General features: G+C 38.0%; 1 protein-coding gene across 1 annotated transcript in view; it reads right to left on the reverse strand.

Moving 5' to 3' along the window:
* ADCY8 (adenylate cyclase 8) overlaps positions 1 to 17,148 on the reverse strand; it is a 127,171-nt gene that overhangs the window by 31,715 nt on the left and 78,308 nt on the right. Inside the window, exon 8 of the mRNA XM_035903425.1 lies at positions 4,907 to 5,007. Coding sequence (XP_035759318.1) covers positions 4,907 to 5,007 — 101 coding nt within the window. The remainder of the gene's footprint in view (positions 1 to 4,906; positions 5,008 to 17,148) is intronic.

A 17,148-nucleotide genomic window follows, 5' to 3' on the forward strand; every position in this document is an offset into this window, starting at 1 on the left:
TTGAACCGGGGAACCCAGAACTGGACACAGTACTCCAGGTGGGGTCTCACCAGGGCAGAGTAGAGGGGGAGGAGAACCTCCCTCGCCCTGCTGGCCACACTCCTCTTAATGCACCCCAGGATACCATTGGCCTTCTTGGCAACAAGGGCACACTGCTGGCTCATGGTGAGCTTGTCGTCCACCAGGACTCCCAGGTCTGATCATCCAAGCAGACTTGCTGGGACAATGACTCCTTTAAAGTATCAGGACAGAATAACATGTAATTTTCTTCAAACTTTCTTGTCTAACAGCTACTAAAATTAATCAAACTAACAAAGAAGTATGATCAATGTGTAAGAATTTGAAAACAGCATGCAAACCTCAGAATAATTTACAGAAAAATGCAGCTATGGCTTATATGTACAGCTCCTGCTCTCAGAACTTCAAGATTAATGAGACTTGCATTGTAGGAGTCCAGGAAATAAAATGGGATAAACAGATAACAAACAGAAAACAAGGCTGTAGTTAGCAGAGAATTTTTTTCTTTTGGAATATGTCTGAACTGCTATAAGTAAGATATATATATATAAGTGATTTTTTGTAGTACTAAATTATATTACAAGACATTTTGATATAAAGTGTGAAAAATATCAAAATGGAAGTTCTGTTCCCCAATGAACTAAGATAAGATGAATTACACATTAACCTTCTTTGAGAGTTTCCATGTGGTAATATTAGCTTTGACACTGTTTCGATGACATATCATTGGTACAAAATGTTACCTTATACTTGGGTCAGCATTTCACTCCAACAAGCTTTGTCAGAGTTTTGTGTGTGACTTGAATGCAGGACACAGGAGAAGGTTACCAAAAGAGTCCTGTCCTCTCCATCAAGTTCACTCAGAAGGAAAGCTTGCTTTTGAAAGAAGGAACAACATAGCCAGTAAAACCAAACTATATTATGAAGGGAAGAGTAGGAATAATGAGGAAACAAAGACTGGAGCAGGAGCAACAGATTTCATCCTGTGTGCCTAAAAGTTTTGTGGGAAGAGTCTTGTGACTTGCTGAAAGTCCCAAGGTTACCAAGTAGGACACAATGCAATGATGCCTTGATAGCAGGTGAAAAGCACCTTGAGATCCACTGATTGACCTGTTCTCCAGTGGCTATACTTTGAACCTGGGATAGAGACACTGACAGATAGGTGAGATTAATTCCTTCATTTTCCCACATTACAGCGGTGTTCTGCAATAGTCTTCTTGCTTTTCAAAGCCAAATGACTGAGATCCTCTTTGAAACTGATAGTTTCTATTTATATCTCAGATATATAAAGGCAGTCTATATATGCAGATGTAGCCTACAAATTCTGCAGACCTAGCCTGACCCAGCTCTAAATTAAAGCTTTCAAAAAGATTAGGGTCAAGCCTCAAGAGGTCAGACCTGAGGACACTAAGCATGAGTTCTTATTTTGGACTGCCGAACTCTACACATAAGATCCAGTGCTATTGAATTAAGGTACTATAAAGGGAGCATCTAGGGACCTAAGTCTGGGATAACAATCCAAAATGAAGCATAACCTGTTTAGGTGCCTGAGAAACCATAGCCTTCTATTTGTCTGTAATAAATATATAGGCAACAAAATGTCTTCCACTGTAGCTGTTTGGTTGAACATTGATGTGTTTGTCTCTTGTCCAAAACTGCTTGAGATAAAAACAAAACTGAATTCTGCACACCTATGACCTCCTAAAAGATAAATCCAGTATCTGTGTTAAGATTTTGTTGGCAGCATGCTGATAGGATCAAGTACAGCAGAAGACATAGCCAAGGTTAGAGGAATAGGAACAAACAGCCATAATACTCTCCCATCCGTTAGCTTCTTCTGGAACTAGGACACCTAGTTGTGAGATCCCTTCTTCATTCAAGACAAAATGCTTTTCTTTCTAGGGGTTCCTTTACTGCCAAGATCAGGGGGAGTTTGAAATGGAGCTTTTGCCTTCCATCTTCCTTGTGTACAGTCGCAAATCAAGAGTTGAGCTAGAAGGAAAACTTACGTAAAACAGAAGACGCAGATGTTTAAATGAACAACAATTTGAAATCTGTTTTTCCCCCCTCACAAGAATAAGCCAGTGAAAAACTGAAAGAAATAAGAGCAGTTCAGCAGTCTATGCTAGTATGATCTATTGCCCGTGTGAGCATATAGAAAGTTTATTACAGGAAATGAATCAAACTCCCAGGCTTCTTGGACGGAGATGAATCACTGCAAGGTTGGCAATGTAACTTAATGGCTTCACAGAGGATAATTACAGCAGAAATATGGCATTAATTTATGTCACTTAGAGTAATTTCCCCAACTCAATATTTCAAAGAATGAAAACTATTGCAAATATTTTTAAATTCAGTGATGTGCCTGCCCTGTCAGGCAAAAGTATGAATGGATCAAATATTTATCCTGCAGGAGACAGATATAAACTGAGATAAAACTGTGAAACTCCCGCACACAGTAGAAAGTATAATAGAAAGATGATTTCCTTTTTTAACACAGAGACTAAGGCAACCTATCTGGGAAACTCCCTGAAGATACTTAGTAAGATATGTTTTACAATGATTTAAATAATGTTTTATTTCACTGAATTTCCAGAAATCCCCAAAAGACTCATCTCAGAAAAATATTCAAATGTGTACTTAAGCAAATATAAAATTCCGTCCTTGTACAACAGAGCTCTGAAGCATCCACTGAAAGACACTTAAATGTGTTGTTAGGTAATAGGTAAGTTACAATGAGTAGTGTGAATTATAGTTTGTTAGTTGTTCCACAGAAATTATGTCCATGCTTTCCACTGTGGTAGTTTACTTCTCTGATATCTACTACAGATATAACACATGAGCATGCAGTTATCTGCAAGACTCTCTGAATCCAAGTCCTGCCTAACTTTGTGGTAGCCTGTTTATGTGCTGGAACTTAGGAAATTTAAACTTCCAGATTATTTCCTCATTCAGTATGTTTAAACATATTGAAACCTTCTTACTCAAAATCCCTCATCCTGTTATTTTAGTGTCTCTCAGCTGTTGACTTTCTCATTTAACAGGAATGCTTTTTTAAGACTGAAACACGATTTTGAAGCAGAGTATCAGAACTTGAAAAAGAAGACCAAAATTTGCTGTATTAAATCTTGCAGTGATCTACTGCTCCTGAAAGAACATAAGAACTGCCATAAAACACCCAAGTGGCTCCAAAACTTCTCTTTCAAAAGTGACACCCTAAACATCTTTCCAGGTTCCAGCAATCAATCTTTTAGGTCATTCTTGAGGCCAAGGTTCCATAATTTTGTTTAAAAACCTCTGCTGATCTTCTCTTGTAGGAATTTATCTAGTCTTTATTTGAACATATTTATATTTACAGCTTCTTTAACATTCATTGTCAAAAAGGTCCACAAAGCATTTGTGAAGTGCAGGGAAAAACACAAGACTACTGTTCAAGATGGGAAACAGAAAGTGAGACAGCTGCAAGCAATGTGGTTATGTGACTCCTTCTCCCCTAATTCCAATGGCACCAGACACCCTCATGAGAATTAACGGAGATGAATCTGTGCAGATAGAAAAAATGTAATGTTTTTTTGCTGGTATGGCAATGATTGATATAGCAGCAGAAATCTTTTTGGAAAGCAGGTTCCATTAATAAGATCCATAAATCTTCTTGTACATACTGAGAAAAAAATAAAAATAACAGCTACCAGAAGTGAAGAATTTTGAATGTGTGTTGGGAGAAGAACTTTAAAAAAGCAAACAAACTTACTAGTATTAGAACAATATAGCACATAAGGAACAGCAGAAGGTCACGTACTACTGTGAGTACTTTCCCAGCTGAGAACTACAAAATAACATGGGACACCACTGCGGCAGAGTGCAGTTGCCTGCCTGCATCTAACCACCATTTTGGTATTCTTAGACATAAACATGTTGAACTGGGTCTTCCAGAGATGTTTCAAGAAATAGTGCTGCATTACTGTACCACAATAAATGTCTTATTTCTTATACAAATACTGTATTTTCAAGGTTATTCTACAGAGAGCCATAAGTTAAGGTTCATCTGAGTGTTAGAAATCACCTGAGAACTATGTTCATCTGAGCATTTCCATTTTAGCACTTGCTCTGCCAAAGACCAAATGGGACCAGGGGCATCTTTTAACGGCAGTCATGCTCTGCTGGCTCTGCTATGATGCTTGGAAACTGGCTTTAGTCCTTGTACACACTCTAGCGTTCTCACTATTAAATAGTAGACACAAATGTCAATTGATGGGTTGGACTCTGTGAAACGTGTGGACACGGAGGTCTCAGCTAAGTTACATTTTCATCACCTTGATAGGAAGTTTTGGCTAGGTCAGCCCCAGGTAACAGCAGAAGTGAGAAAAGTTCTACCAGATCACCTCCTTGCTGATTCTTAATGGCACAAGACTGCTTTCTGCAGCTGGGTAATATGTATCATCAGCAACCAAGCACAGCAGTACAATTGTCTTATGTAGCATGTATAAAGCAAAACCAAACCAGTCACGGATTCCTAAGGTGATTACCAGTCAGCAAAGAAGCACTGTTATACGTCTGGATCATGTTTTACTTCAGAACTGGAAGCAGCAGGCCACATCGTGTCAAACTTTTGTAACCACAAGTTCCCCACTTATCTCAGTGGGTGTTCTGCTTAAAAACATAACAACATAATGTCAGCAGATGCTGCTGTCTCACATGAAAACAGGTAGCTGCAGCTAATGTGATACAAAAGCAGCTATTATTGGGAAAAAAAAGTGGAAAAATATTTCCAAGCATTTTGGGGGAACAAGCAGATTTTATTGGTTCATTCCATGTCAGTCCTAGAACTGTTATCCCACTATTTCCCAAGAGCACCATCCGATACATAGAGATATATTTCTGTATTTACCTGGAAGAAGGAAGTAAGCTTTGGATAGCGGTGATAAATACAAGAACAATAAATGCACACACCAAGTTTGATTTGAATACTTCATCCCGCATTTGTGAATACTAGAATAAAAAAAACAACAGAAGGTAAATTAGCTGTTAACCCATGCAGTAGTTTCATAAAGACTGATGCTTATAGGACTTTGGGGAAATTAGCAGGAAGAGCTAATAAATCAATAAACCTGAATTTGTTTTTAAAAATGAAACACAACAAATAAATCATTAATAAGCTGGTAAAATACTTTATCCAAGAGAGTAAAACTCCATAATTTGCAATACAAAGTTGTTTTACCTGGTTGCCTCTTTTTCAAAATTATTTGCTTTAAAAATCCCCAGGTAGATAGTAGGGGCTTGTGCTGCTGAGTAGAATAGTAAATACTTAATAGCTTAACCAGAGGAACCATGGGTTTCCTCACCTGAAGAGAAACACTGAAGTCAGCTGTGACTCTGCATGTACGATGTCACGGAGGTGTCTTCATGCTTGCCAAATTTAGGCCATTCTATTTTTTCTTTTACTTTTCTTTTTTAAGAAAAGTACAAAGTTTGGGACATTCTGTGACTATTTGGGATGTGTGTCATGATCTCCATATCCTAACTTGTGAGGAGCCTGTGCAGAAACTTGGCAATATGGGCATTCTCCAAGGAGAAAATGAAGGTATTAGTATTTAAGAGACCATCTGAGGTGCATTATTATCATGGTTTATTATGCAAGTATCTTTCTCCAGCATATCAAATCACTGAAAATGTTATCAGGTTCCCCTTTTGTGGGAGTCACCAAGAAAAGGAGTAAGGGATACGTCAGTGAATCACAGTGGATCAGTTAAAGTGGAAACTTTAGCCCAGACCTCAGTCAGTATTTATCACTGCTAATGCAGTTAAATGCCAATTGTTTACAGCAGATGAAGATTGGTCCATAGTCATATTTTGGAAATCTCTTTATTCTATACTGATGCCACCACATTTTCTTCACCTAATTAAAAAGTCACATAGATACTTGCCCTGGTCATTTTTTCCTCCTCTGAACAATAGCTCCATTTTATTCAATCTCTTGCATTTTTGGAGGAGTTAAGAGTTACATGTGCAGAACAAAAGGAAATCAGAATCAAAGAGATATCAGATATCAGAATCTTTCTCCAGCAATTTGGAAATAAGGCAGTCATAAATGCCTATAGAACATTATAATTGAAAAAAAAATTAAAACTAATTAAGAAATGTATCAGGAACATACACTGAAAGAGTTCAGCTGTGAACTGCTTTTTATAGCTAACAGCTCTTGAAGGAAGATCCTATCTAGACTTAGATTATATTCACTACATGGACCTTTGGTAGGGCCTTCATCTCAGTTATAAACATCTGGTCAAAACAGTCTCAAGCTCCTGAAATCGGCAAAAGTCTTCTCTTTTCCCTACTCCCATTTGTTAAAGATGGGGGTTATTCTTGGTGTCCCTTATTTTGACTCTTCCTCTGCTGTGATTATGCCCCGTGTCTTCTCTTGGCAGAAGCAGTATTACTTTGACATAATTTTTTATGGTGCTCGCAGGTAACTCCATTTTGCTGCTGGAAGCACAGAAGCACTGGCCCTGATTTCATGTGCAGGAAAACAAAACTGCATCAGTCTGCTTAAACAATGGACCACAGATTTTTTTGGTTGAGGGACAAAAAGAACCAAAGGGAAAAAGGAAGGTACATTCCTTAAAATATAACATGAAATCCCAGCTGTTCCTTAGGGAAATTATAGCAAACTAATTGAATGAAACACAAATACGGAATTGCCTGCTGTGTCAAGCATTATGTGAAAAGGATGAATACTGTGGTCTAATCAGCAACAATGTTGTGATGAGAAATTGCTAGCATCTCTGAGGCGGCACAAACATCAATGATTAAGTAGCACTTCTGTAGCAGTCTACCCCTTACTGACTTGGAGAAGTTATGGAAGGATAGAAGAAGCCTCAAGACACTGCCATAAGTGTGGGGAGGCACATAGCTAACTAGAGCTGTGTAGAGTGGTAGAAGAATTGTAATGTGGCCTACTCTGCAATGAAAACCTTAGCTGCAATATCCCACAGACCTACCCGCACTGGCACGACTTGCTCATGGAGTAGCAAAGGCTCACCTTGCTTCCCATGGGACTTGAGCCATTTGCCTGCGCTGTCGTGGGAGCACTGTTTATCTACTGGCTAGCCCAGCCAGCTAGCTGAAACTGAGCTTGCATAAGCAAACCCACGTTTCCTCTGCCAAGTAATGCTGTTTATTCCCCACCTCTCCTCTCTTTTCCCAGAGCTCTTTGAAAGAGGTGTACTGCTAATACAACAGGCTTTACATGTTCACCTAGAGAAAGTGTTTGTGCACTGGGGGAGGTTTTTGGTCTTATCCTCGCTGCTGCCCTTTGACTCAGATAGGACCTTATGAATGAAAAGGGAGTCCATAGTTTTTTTCTTCGGAGCAATGGGCTTGTGCCACTGGAAAAGCTTCTGCAGTACAGGGGAGGGACAGAAGAAGACATATCAGGAAGCCCAAGCCAGGAGAAGAGATAGATGAACTCCTGAGAAGACCAAAGAGTAGACACAGATCCAGTTGTTGATGAATGACAGAAAAGAAGATGCTGAACAGGCCCAGATTTTGCTCAGAATTTCTTGCAGACCTTCTTGCCATTGGAAGTTTCTGGGTTGAAGGAAAGAGGCAGGCCCATGTCTGCAAGGATACAACATGCAGGAAGGGCAATTTTTTTTCCTACTCATTAAATTTCTATTTATCTCACCTATGAGAAATTCTGAAACAGAGAAACTCCGATACTTAGGTCTAATATTTGACCTAAGAAAACCTGTACTGTGAAATTCAAAGCTCTTTTGATATTTTCAGTGTGCTCACCTCACAGAAAATTTGTAGACATTTCACCTCTAAGCCCAGTCTGATTTATGATCCCAATACAAATATGCAGGAAGACTTAGAATATCTTTATACAACTCTTTACATTGGAAACTTTCCTTAACAAAATCCCTACCAGCATGTAAAATTCCCTGCCCTGTTACTATGCTTTATCCTATATGAAAGTACATGCTACTGATATCTCCAAGTCACTGCTATTAAGGTAGAGCATCATAATGATATCTTTTAATTATTGGGAATAATATAAAGTAGTATCAGACTTTCCTTATGAGCTATTGCATATTTGAAGCCCTTAGTGTATTTTCATGCTACCATTAGAAGCACTCTCCTGTGATGAGTTTTTTGCTCTATCTGCTTATATCCTATTTGTGAAAATAACCTCTAGCAAAACTGAGAGTGAATTAGTCTCTAAATGAGATATCAAGAGCTAATGAGTGAAATACAGGTTAGTAATGACTTTTCCACTTGAGTAAAGAAACTATAAAATATACCAGGTGGGGATCCTGCACAAATCCTCTGAAAAAAGAAGTATTACAAAATTCATGGGGAAATACACATCCTGCCTCAGGGAGATAACCCTTTTGCTAATGCAACTGTTACTGCTTGCTGTGGAATCTACATTTATTCTATCACCAGGAAGGGCATGGGGCAATGAGATAAGAGAGGAGTGGGAAGATGTACCAATGGCTTAAACTGCTGTGATATACCAGTCATTTAAACCATTGTAAACCAGGAGCTGTTCTAGCTCTCATGGTAGTTTTAGGCATGCTGATTCCAGAAATTACTTTTTTTTTTTAACCTTTTGAAACCTTAAAGGAAGCAAACCAGCACTTTCATCGCTAGCATAAATCTGCTGTCTGCAATTGTTTTACAATGACAAAAAAACCCCAAAACAACCCAGACTATTTAAACAGAAGTCCAGCGTGACATTTCAGATCTATTCAAGTCACCCCAAAAGATTTTTGATCTCATGGCATGGTAATCCTCTTACTAATGCAGGAGGAAGAAACGTAGTTCACTGTTCATATGGTTACTCACTTCTCTGATGTTTGAGGTACAGAGCATTAACGCATTGAACAAGATTAATGTAACAGGATCTCACCTATGGGTACTGATTGTTTTGCCTACTGAATAACTGTAAAGTTGAGAAGTACTTACAGGTAAAAGAAATAAGAATTAGGCAGATGCCAGTGCTGCCTGAAAGTGTGATGGCTAAATGTGAGGGCTCAAGATTTTACATAGCAGAAGTTACTTTACTTCAGAGCTATCTCTGACTTGAAGTTGCCACTGGTCTGAATAGAAGGTGAGTGGCAGCAAATGAAAATGGTGGTGTGAGATGTGAGGTCCATAGTCATATATTGTCTACTTGCTCAGCAACACTGCAGGGAGCAGCTCAAGATGATGATGTAGAAGGTCATGTAAGCAGCTGCAAAATGTTAATGACTAGAAGAAAGCATAATTCCAGACAGAAAGGTTAGGGGTGGGGAGAGCAGAGGGAAAAAGCTTCTGAAATAGCTTTATGAGACGTCCAATTTAAGTTTGAACTTGTTTTGTCTTGCTTCCTAAATGTGCAAGAAGAAGGGAGAAAGTCATAGTAATATAAGAGAACATGGAGGAACTAGCTACTTACTGTAGCAAAACAGTTCACACATTATTTTTTTTATGACTGCCTGTAGACTATGGCTTAACACTAAGGCTACCAGGACAAACCTGTAATTACTGCACCAACAAACAAGGAGAGAAGGGTCATTTGCCACCTTGTCCCACAAGACATTGCCCCCACCTATAATGAAGAGGACATTGTGATTCATCTTTCCTTAATCCACATCATCCCTTTGCATCCTGGCGCATTCCCCATCTTTCTCTGAGCACACATATGGTGCCCCAGCACCCTGAATGCAAGCAAAGAGGTTGCTGACCAGCATCTATCCAGCTGTTGGAGGTGGAGGAACCAGAGCAAGTAAAAGAGTGCTGCTATTTTTTAAAACTGTACTCCTGTGGAGTGCTAAAACCCAGCCAGATTTAGAGGACAGAAAGAAGATCCAGTCCACTTTATGGAAAGGATTTTGTGTTTGTATTGACTGTGCTTACTAGTTGAGACTAACATCTAAGGAAATATTGAATGAAAGCATGATTTTCTAAGTGTTGCAGCACATGTTGGCATTGGGAATGTCATACTGAGAAGAAAGTGTATCAAAACTGCTCAGAATGTTGACTTTTACATAGACTTTTTGCCATCCAGATGCAATTCAAAACATTATTAATATTTCAAATCTGACCTATGTAATGTGATGGATTAAAACATTCCTCCACACACACACGCCTTGCTTAAACTGCATTTAAGTGAAAATCTACCCTTTCTGTATGGATTTTCCTTGTGGCTGCTAATTGTGAAGTCTAAAATTACAAGGAAGTTTATATTATGAATATAGGATCTGATTCTGGGCAGTGTCCCTTTACTCCAGCCCATGTTCAGGCCCCATTTCTATTAAATAGTAATGCAAGACTAGGTGAACCATTGGCTATCTTGCTCGTTCAGCAAGTTGTTTGTGACCAGCCCGGTTCCTCTTTTGCACAAAAAAAAATCTGATATATCATCCCTCACCTTCTAGGTTAAATGTATTTTGTCTAGACTTTTTCACCTTATCTTTTGGCCTTGTGCCTTGAAAAGATTAAAGATCACTTATGACTTTTGGGCCGTTAGATGGTAATTCACAGGATATCAGAAATCTTGGATTTCACTTCCTCTGGGCTCCTGTCATCTTTGCATGATGACTACACTGAAAGAAATATCTTAGTATCTTCTCTTGCAGCAATAGTGGCTAATTCAGCTTTGGGGATTCTACCTTGTGTCTCAGTGTCATAAATATCCTCCTAGGGAAACTGAATCTTTTTTTTAAATTAACCTTTCTTTTTCCTTCTGCAAGACTGCTTGTGAAAGAAGGGATTAAATATACTTCAAGCAGAATTTTTCTTTTCCAGTGGTTTTCATTAACCTCTAACCACCTGAGGACTGGTCTCCCATAAGTCAGTAAAAAAGTCTGTTTTCCAGTGGAGGTTAAAGTGATGATGGAGAAATAGGCCTCCATGCTTACAATTCCCCATTATTTTTCTTTCTTTTCAGTCTAAGTGCACATCCTATTGCAGACCTGCTGTTGCTGCATTGGAATAGCATACAAGTCAATGAAATAATTTGAGATCTGTGCAACCTTGCCTCATGCCATCAGTTTGCAAGGAAAATTCCCCCATTGCCTTATCTTTTTTAACTTATAACTTACACCTGGATGTAGACTGAAATAGAAATTAGTAAGACCATGCTGCTGTTGAGAAGCAAAGACATGAACAATATTTACCTCTAGAAGCAGATGTTAAAAAAAAGGATGTTTAAAACAAAGAGTTGACAAATTAGTTTTGACTTGAAATAAACATAGCAGCTGCCTAGAGGACATCAGATGTATCCTATGACTAAATGAAAGAAACATATCTATATAAATATAGATATATGTTTTGAATAAAAGTGTCAGTTTATTAATATGCTCAATCACCATTTGTGCCAAAGCAACTTGTCATCTGACGGAAAACTACTTGTACTAGACAGCAAATGAAACCCGGCAAATGGCTGTTGTTTTCAGAAGCAGAGTTTGCTCAGTGTAGGCATTTTCCAACAATTAAATGCAATCATTGCAGCATTATAACACCTGCACCACAACACTATTATGATCTCTAGCTAGGTCCCAGCTTCTGAAAACTGAAACAAAATGAAAAATAAAACCAGAAAACAAACAACTCGAGACAGAACCTATAGCTTCTCTACTTCAGTGGACAGTTATTACAATTTGAGTTGTGAATAATGCAGCTACCAAGACCCAGCTACCTTATGCTCCAGGCTGGAGTCTTTAAACATCAGTGAAAAAGGCTTGATATGCTCTCTTCTCAATTTATCGCCACTCCGTAAGTCGATGGTGTGCTCTATTCGCTTGTTAATTTCCTCAGGCCCAGACTGGACATGCAAAGCTTGTGCAAGATGATTTGGAAGCAGATTTATTGAATTTCTTGTTAGGGCAGCCAGAGTCTAGGGGAAAGCACATGCAAACAGAATAAACCTGCTGGTCCCCTTGGGTTAAAAATGCAATGTTTTAGATCATGTTGCATTGCAAACCATTACAGCATTCCATGCAATTCATTCAATGAAATCTATAGAAGTGTAAAACAAGTCTGTTCCACTAAACACATACAGTACATTAAGAGTACTTTAATGCCCTCTTTTACACAGATTAGGAGGTTAGCTGCTGCACTGAACACTAGGAATATATTCCCCTTTCCAGATTCTGCTAAATAATTCTTAGAGCATGCATGAGGGGAGTACACACCAAAATCACAGCAGGGTATCTAACACAATGGTGTGTTTCAACAACTAAGAACAGAAGCTGCAGAAAACAGAAGTCACAAAACAGGAGTACTGATGCTTTTCTTGATCTTAAAGTTACTGGATGTGTGTAGTTAAGGAACAGATCAGTTAGGCAGGAGTGAAGAAGGTGACATTTCTGATTACTTCAGCACGGGGTTTCAAATAATACGTTCTTCTTCACTACTGCTATATTTCAGGCAGTCTAGATTACAGTTAGGCTATATTACTTGATTTAACTGTAATTCATATTATTATTTAAAATTTTATCTCAAATGCATTATTCCTATGGTATTTCATTGACTATTCAAAAGAAAGAAAAGACTTGCACAGCTTCACAAAGGAAAGCTAGTGGAGATAGTATGAAGGGTGCTTCACCTTCAGGAAAGAGGTAGAGTTTGCTTTCATAAAGAGAATAACTCAGTCCCATTTCATGGTATCATTTCATGACACAAACCACAGTGAAGCAGCACTTTCCCACTTGAATGGGATCTACTACCTGTGATATTCCCAAGGGTTAACAAATGTTAATGAATGGAAGGGTTATAAACCTTCATACATCACAGCATAAGACATTTTAGAATTATTACGGACAAGAAATACAATTCTGCTTGAGAAAAGTTATTCTATAGGTCCTTGCTGGAAAGATCTTCTGCTATATCTCTTACTGGGCATTGCTGAGAACAGGAGTTTGGGATGGATCTAACACTAGATAGAAAGCCAGTTCTTTTGGATCATGGGATTACATACAGCAAATGACATAGGGAGGTTTCCTTTGTTCATTTTCAAAGTATAGACAGCAATTACATTCTAAGAGTCTTGGAGAGCACATCAAAACACAGGATGGGTCTCAGGTACCCAGCGTCAAACCCCAAGTGGAAACTTTCTTTACAATCCTAAGATCAAGTCCAAGGACTCTATAGTCACAGGTAGTACCTTGTTTTCTTATATTCCATCTTCTGATGATGCCCAATATATAGGCAGAAAAATATATCAGGATTGAAATCTTCTGTCTATTGAAATAAAAATCAATCTTCCTGTTTGTTTTAGTAGAAAAAGGACTTCAGCAAAGAAGGTTTGGCAAACCACTCTTGTCAAATCTCACCATCTTCCCTCCAGAAAATCAATATCATCAACATTTGGAGAAAAAAAGTGTCAAGAAAACTTCTCTCATACTAAAATTTCAGATATACTTGAATCCATATTAGCCTTGGAGTTAAGGTAGAAACTCTAAGGTTATAGACAAGTCCCAGGAAAACAATCCATTAAGTCAACTGGATAAATACTGTATTATTAACACTAAGGAACTACTTCAGTTTAGGTGTTCCCATCCCTGTTAAACTTAACTATGGAGAAAAGTTATTATCAACTTGTGGTGGCTGAAATTGCACAAGTGGGTGTGAAGTCACTGTTAAAGGATGAGATCACATCAGATGTGTGCATTAATTCTTCTGGTTAGTTCATATTGTTATATCTCCATGGGAAGTGAGGGTGGAGAAGGTCTCTAATGTTTTAGTTGGGCAGTGTAGTTTTATTTACCTGAGGAGAGTGATCTCAATTCATCCTAGTAGGTGACTACATTTTGTTTCAAATTGTATGTTAAATTTTGGTTAATATGAAGAACTGTCTTCTTGCTGAACGTATGAAGTGGTTTACAGTTTGTGGTAGATGAACATGACATAATATCACCACTGGCAATGGTGCCAATAGTACTGGTGAAAAAATGGACTCTGAAGTGGCATTTATTTTCAGAGGATAACAAGCAAATTTATATTTGGTGGAGTCTTCTCTCCCTCACATCCATACACATACCTGAGAAAACAGCTTCCCTGTAATTAGTGATAACAATAATAAAAAATATCATGCAAATGATTGTCCCAAGAATATGTTCTAACCACATTTTGTCTCTGCATCTCCCTCTTTGCTCTGCATCTTTTTAGACTGTGTTATGCCAACATAAGGAAATATTGGTTCTCCCTATTGCCTCTCCTATACATTTGTGAACAGCTGTATGGAAGATACAGTTGTGAACCCTACAGTGAGCTTTTGAACTTTCCTGATGATGACAATAACCATTCATCATACAGAAGCACATACAGTTGTCTTGATTTTGAACTGAATTCCACCCTGTTTATACTTGTCTGTCATCTTGACAGTCTTTAAGTATAATTTTTGTGATAACTGGCAAGAGTCATTGCAGCCATCACTAAAATAGGCTTATATAATACAGACATTTTCATTTGCTTTTTCCCTAATTCACGTCATTACAGGCCCATCAGGTGCCTCCAGCACCACACACAGTGAGCCTATTAAGTTTTTAGCTACTTCTTTTGGAAGGCCCTGAGAAGAAATCCAACTTCATCAGCTACTAATTAATTTTAGAGGAGGAAGCCTTAGAATCATAGAATCATAGAATCATAGAATCATAGAATCATAGAATCATAGAATGGTTTGGGCTGAAAGGGATTTTAACATCATCTAGTCTAACCTCCCTGCAATGAGCAGGGACATCAACTCAATCAGGTTGCTCAGAGCCCCGTCCAATCTGACCTTGAATGTTTCCAGAAATGGGACATCTACATCCTCTCTGGGCGAACAGGCCTTCACTCTTTTAATATAAAATAACTTCTGTCCAACTTTCTGTGCTTTAGAAAAGAAGCCCAGATGCCTGTTTCAATAACAGAAAACTCTATCCATATTGGGCATGTTGTGAATTTCAGATCAGACACTTCCATCCTTGGCTTACCTAAGACACGTGGTGCTAACTGTGCTGTAGACACATGTAGCTTTTGTTATTGTCTGTGACTGCGTACATAAAGAGTGGTTATTCTGTTTCATACTCATATCAACACAACTTCAATTCCCTGTCTTAGGCTGCCCATAGAAAATGAGGTTGAAGTAAAGAATATAGATTGTGATGAATTTGAGTTTTGCAAGAGAACTCACCAGAGACTTTGCCATTTCATATTCCTCCTAACATAACTACAACTAAAAGTAAGACGCATGTGATAAGAGTTGCTCAAATTTTGGTTTAATTTATATTGGGTGAAGAAACCATTTAAATGCTGTTGGCAAATATTCAAACATAGAGTGATTCATTGTTGTGTTGCTGCTACTTGAATTCTCAACATCTGCTGCTGCCAGTGACCTTTAGGTGGCATAATTAATGTTATTACATGCTTATTCTGCCCAAGGTTGACACACCTCTGGAAAAAGCTACTATATCCTAATATAATTTAAATGTATCATCTTAATTTTGAGCTAAAATACATTATTTATGAGCAGTAATGTCTATTGTCTTAACTTCAAAATTGTAAGTTACATATTAATTGAATCACACATGGAACAGCAGATTTTTTAAATCCTGTCTCCACCAAAAAACTTATTGTTAAGCTGTGTAATATAAAATTATAGTTATTTCCAGCAGAACAAGAAGTTCTTAAAAAACAGTGAGAAACTAGGCTAAAAATGGATTGTTTATTGTCATAAGACAAAAATTTGCTTTAAAAGAACTGTTTATTTACACCTATTTCAACAATTTTAATGAACTTTTTACTAGTTTATTGAGTGGAAGTTGTTTAATAATAGAATAAAACCTCTAGTCCTTTATTTCATGCCTCTTCTTTGTTAGTATCAAGGTCAGGTTTAGCTGAGAAAATGATCAATGAAATGATAGCCTACTCTGCATAGATTTTTTTGGGCTACAGAAATTGGAATGTCTTAAAGAGAAAGAAGAAACAGAGAGAGATCAGAAGATGCTCACAGCAGCATGCACTCATACCCCAATTCCTAATGAAATGAGAGTATAGAGACAGGTCAACAAACTACAGTGAATACTAAAAGGCAGCGTACATGCAGATACAGAGATGTACAGAACATATATAAACCAGGTGTTTTATATAACAGCAAAATATGCCATGCTCCCATTCAGTTTGAAGAGACGAAGAGACCACCATGGGCTGATTGACTGTGAAGGCTTATCACTTCTGAGCAGATTTGTAAGAAGCAGAAGACGGTTGACAAAGCAAGACCTCCACACAACAACGCTTGAAGTTCAACAGACAGTGCAGACAAGTAGGAGTAAGGATGTGCAGCAGAAGAAAGGATATATCATGTCATTACAGATCCCTCAGAAAAACGGAAGAAAACTCCAGCTGACCTTGTTTCATAGACTCATCAATCTTTCAAATGTAGTGAAAAGAGTGGTATCTGAGGACATTTTAACCTTTCCATCTTCAATTCCTCTAAGCAAGCAGACTTTACAAGCGGTTTTTATGACTACAGGAATTGCTGGTTCCCAGGGTGTTAGCAATTAGCCATGCAATGCTTTTGGAAAAGATCTGATCAGGAGCAGGTTTTATTATCTCGTATTTCCATTGAGCTATGCATGACCTTAGAGTCACTTGCTAGTGAGCCTTTATTATGTCTTAGAATCTAAGTTTTTAATGTTTTTTATTAAAAAAAAAGAAAAAAAATGAAGAACGGACAAAATCTTTTCACAAGGTGCTTTTTTAAGGTAGATCTTTTTTCTTTCCCTTATATATCAACAACCTACACTATGCTTTTTCCTCTGGAAAAGTGTCCATTCACTCATCCCTTTACTTTGATGACAGTGCAGTGAAGCTACACAATGAGATACACACTCTGACTAGAACGTCCCAGCTAGTTTAGCAACATTAACTTTACTTCTAATTTACTTCTTTATGGACTGTTTCAATTCAAACTAAGCTGTGTAGTATTTAAAATCAGTTGGAAAAACCTCCAAACCTCTGGTCCCCTGACATTTCCCCAGTTTGGATGCATGATTCATTTCTGCTCTGAAACAAATTGTTAATGCTCTACTGTTACAGTGCGTGTTAGAATAAAGTTTAAAGATTAATTTCTCTCCTCTGAGGCTTTCGTTATTGAAATGT

The sequence above is a fragment of the Egretta garzetta genome, unplaced genomic scaffold (genome assembly GCF_000687185.1).
Source record: "Egretta garzetta isolate BGI_Z169 unplaced genomic scaffold, ASM68718v1 scaffold50, whole genome shotgun sequence".
Taxonomy (NCBI): Eukaryota; Metazoa; Chordata; class Aves; order Pelecaniformes; family Ardeidae; genus Egretta; species Egretta garzetta.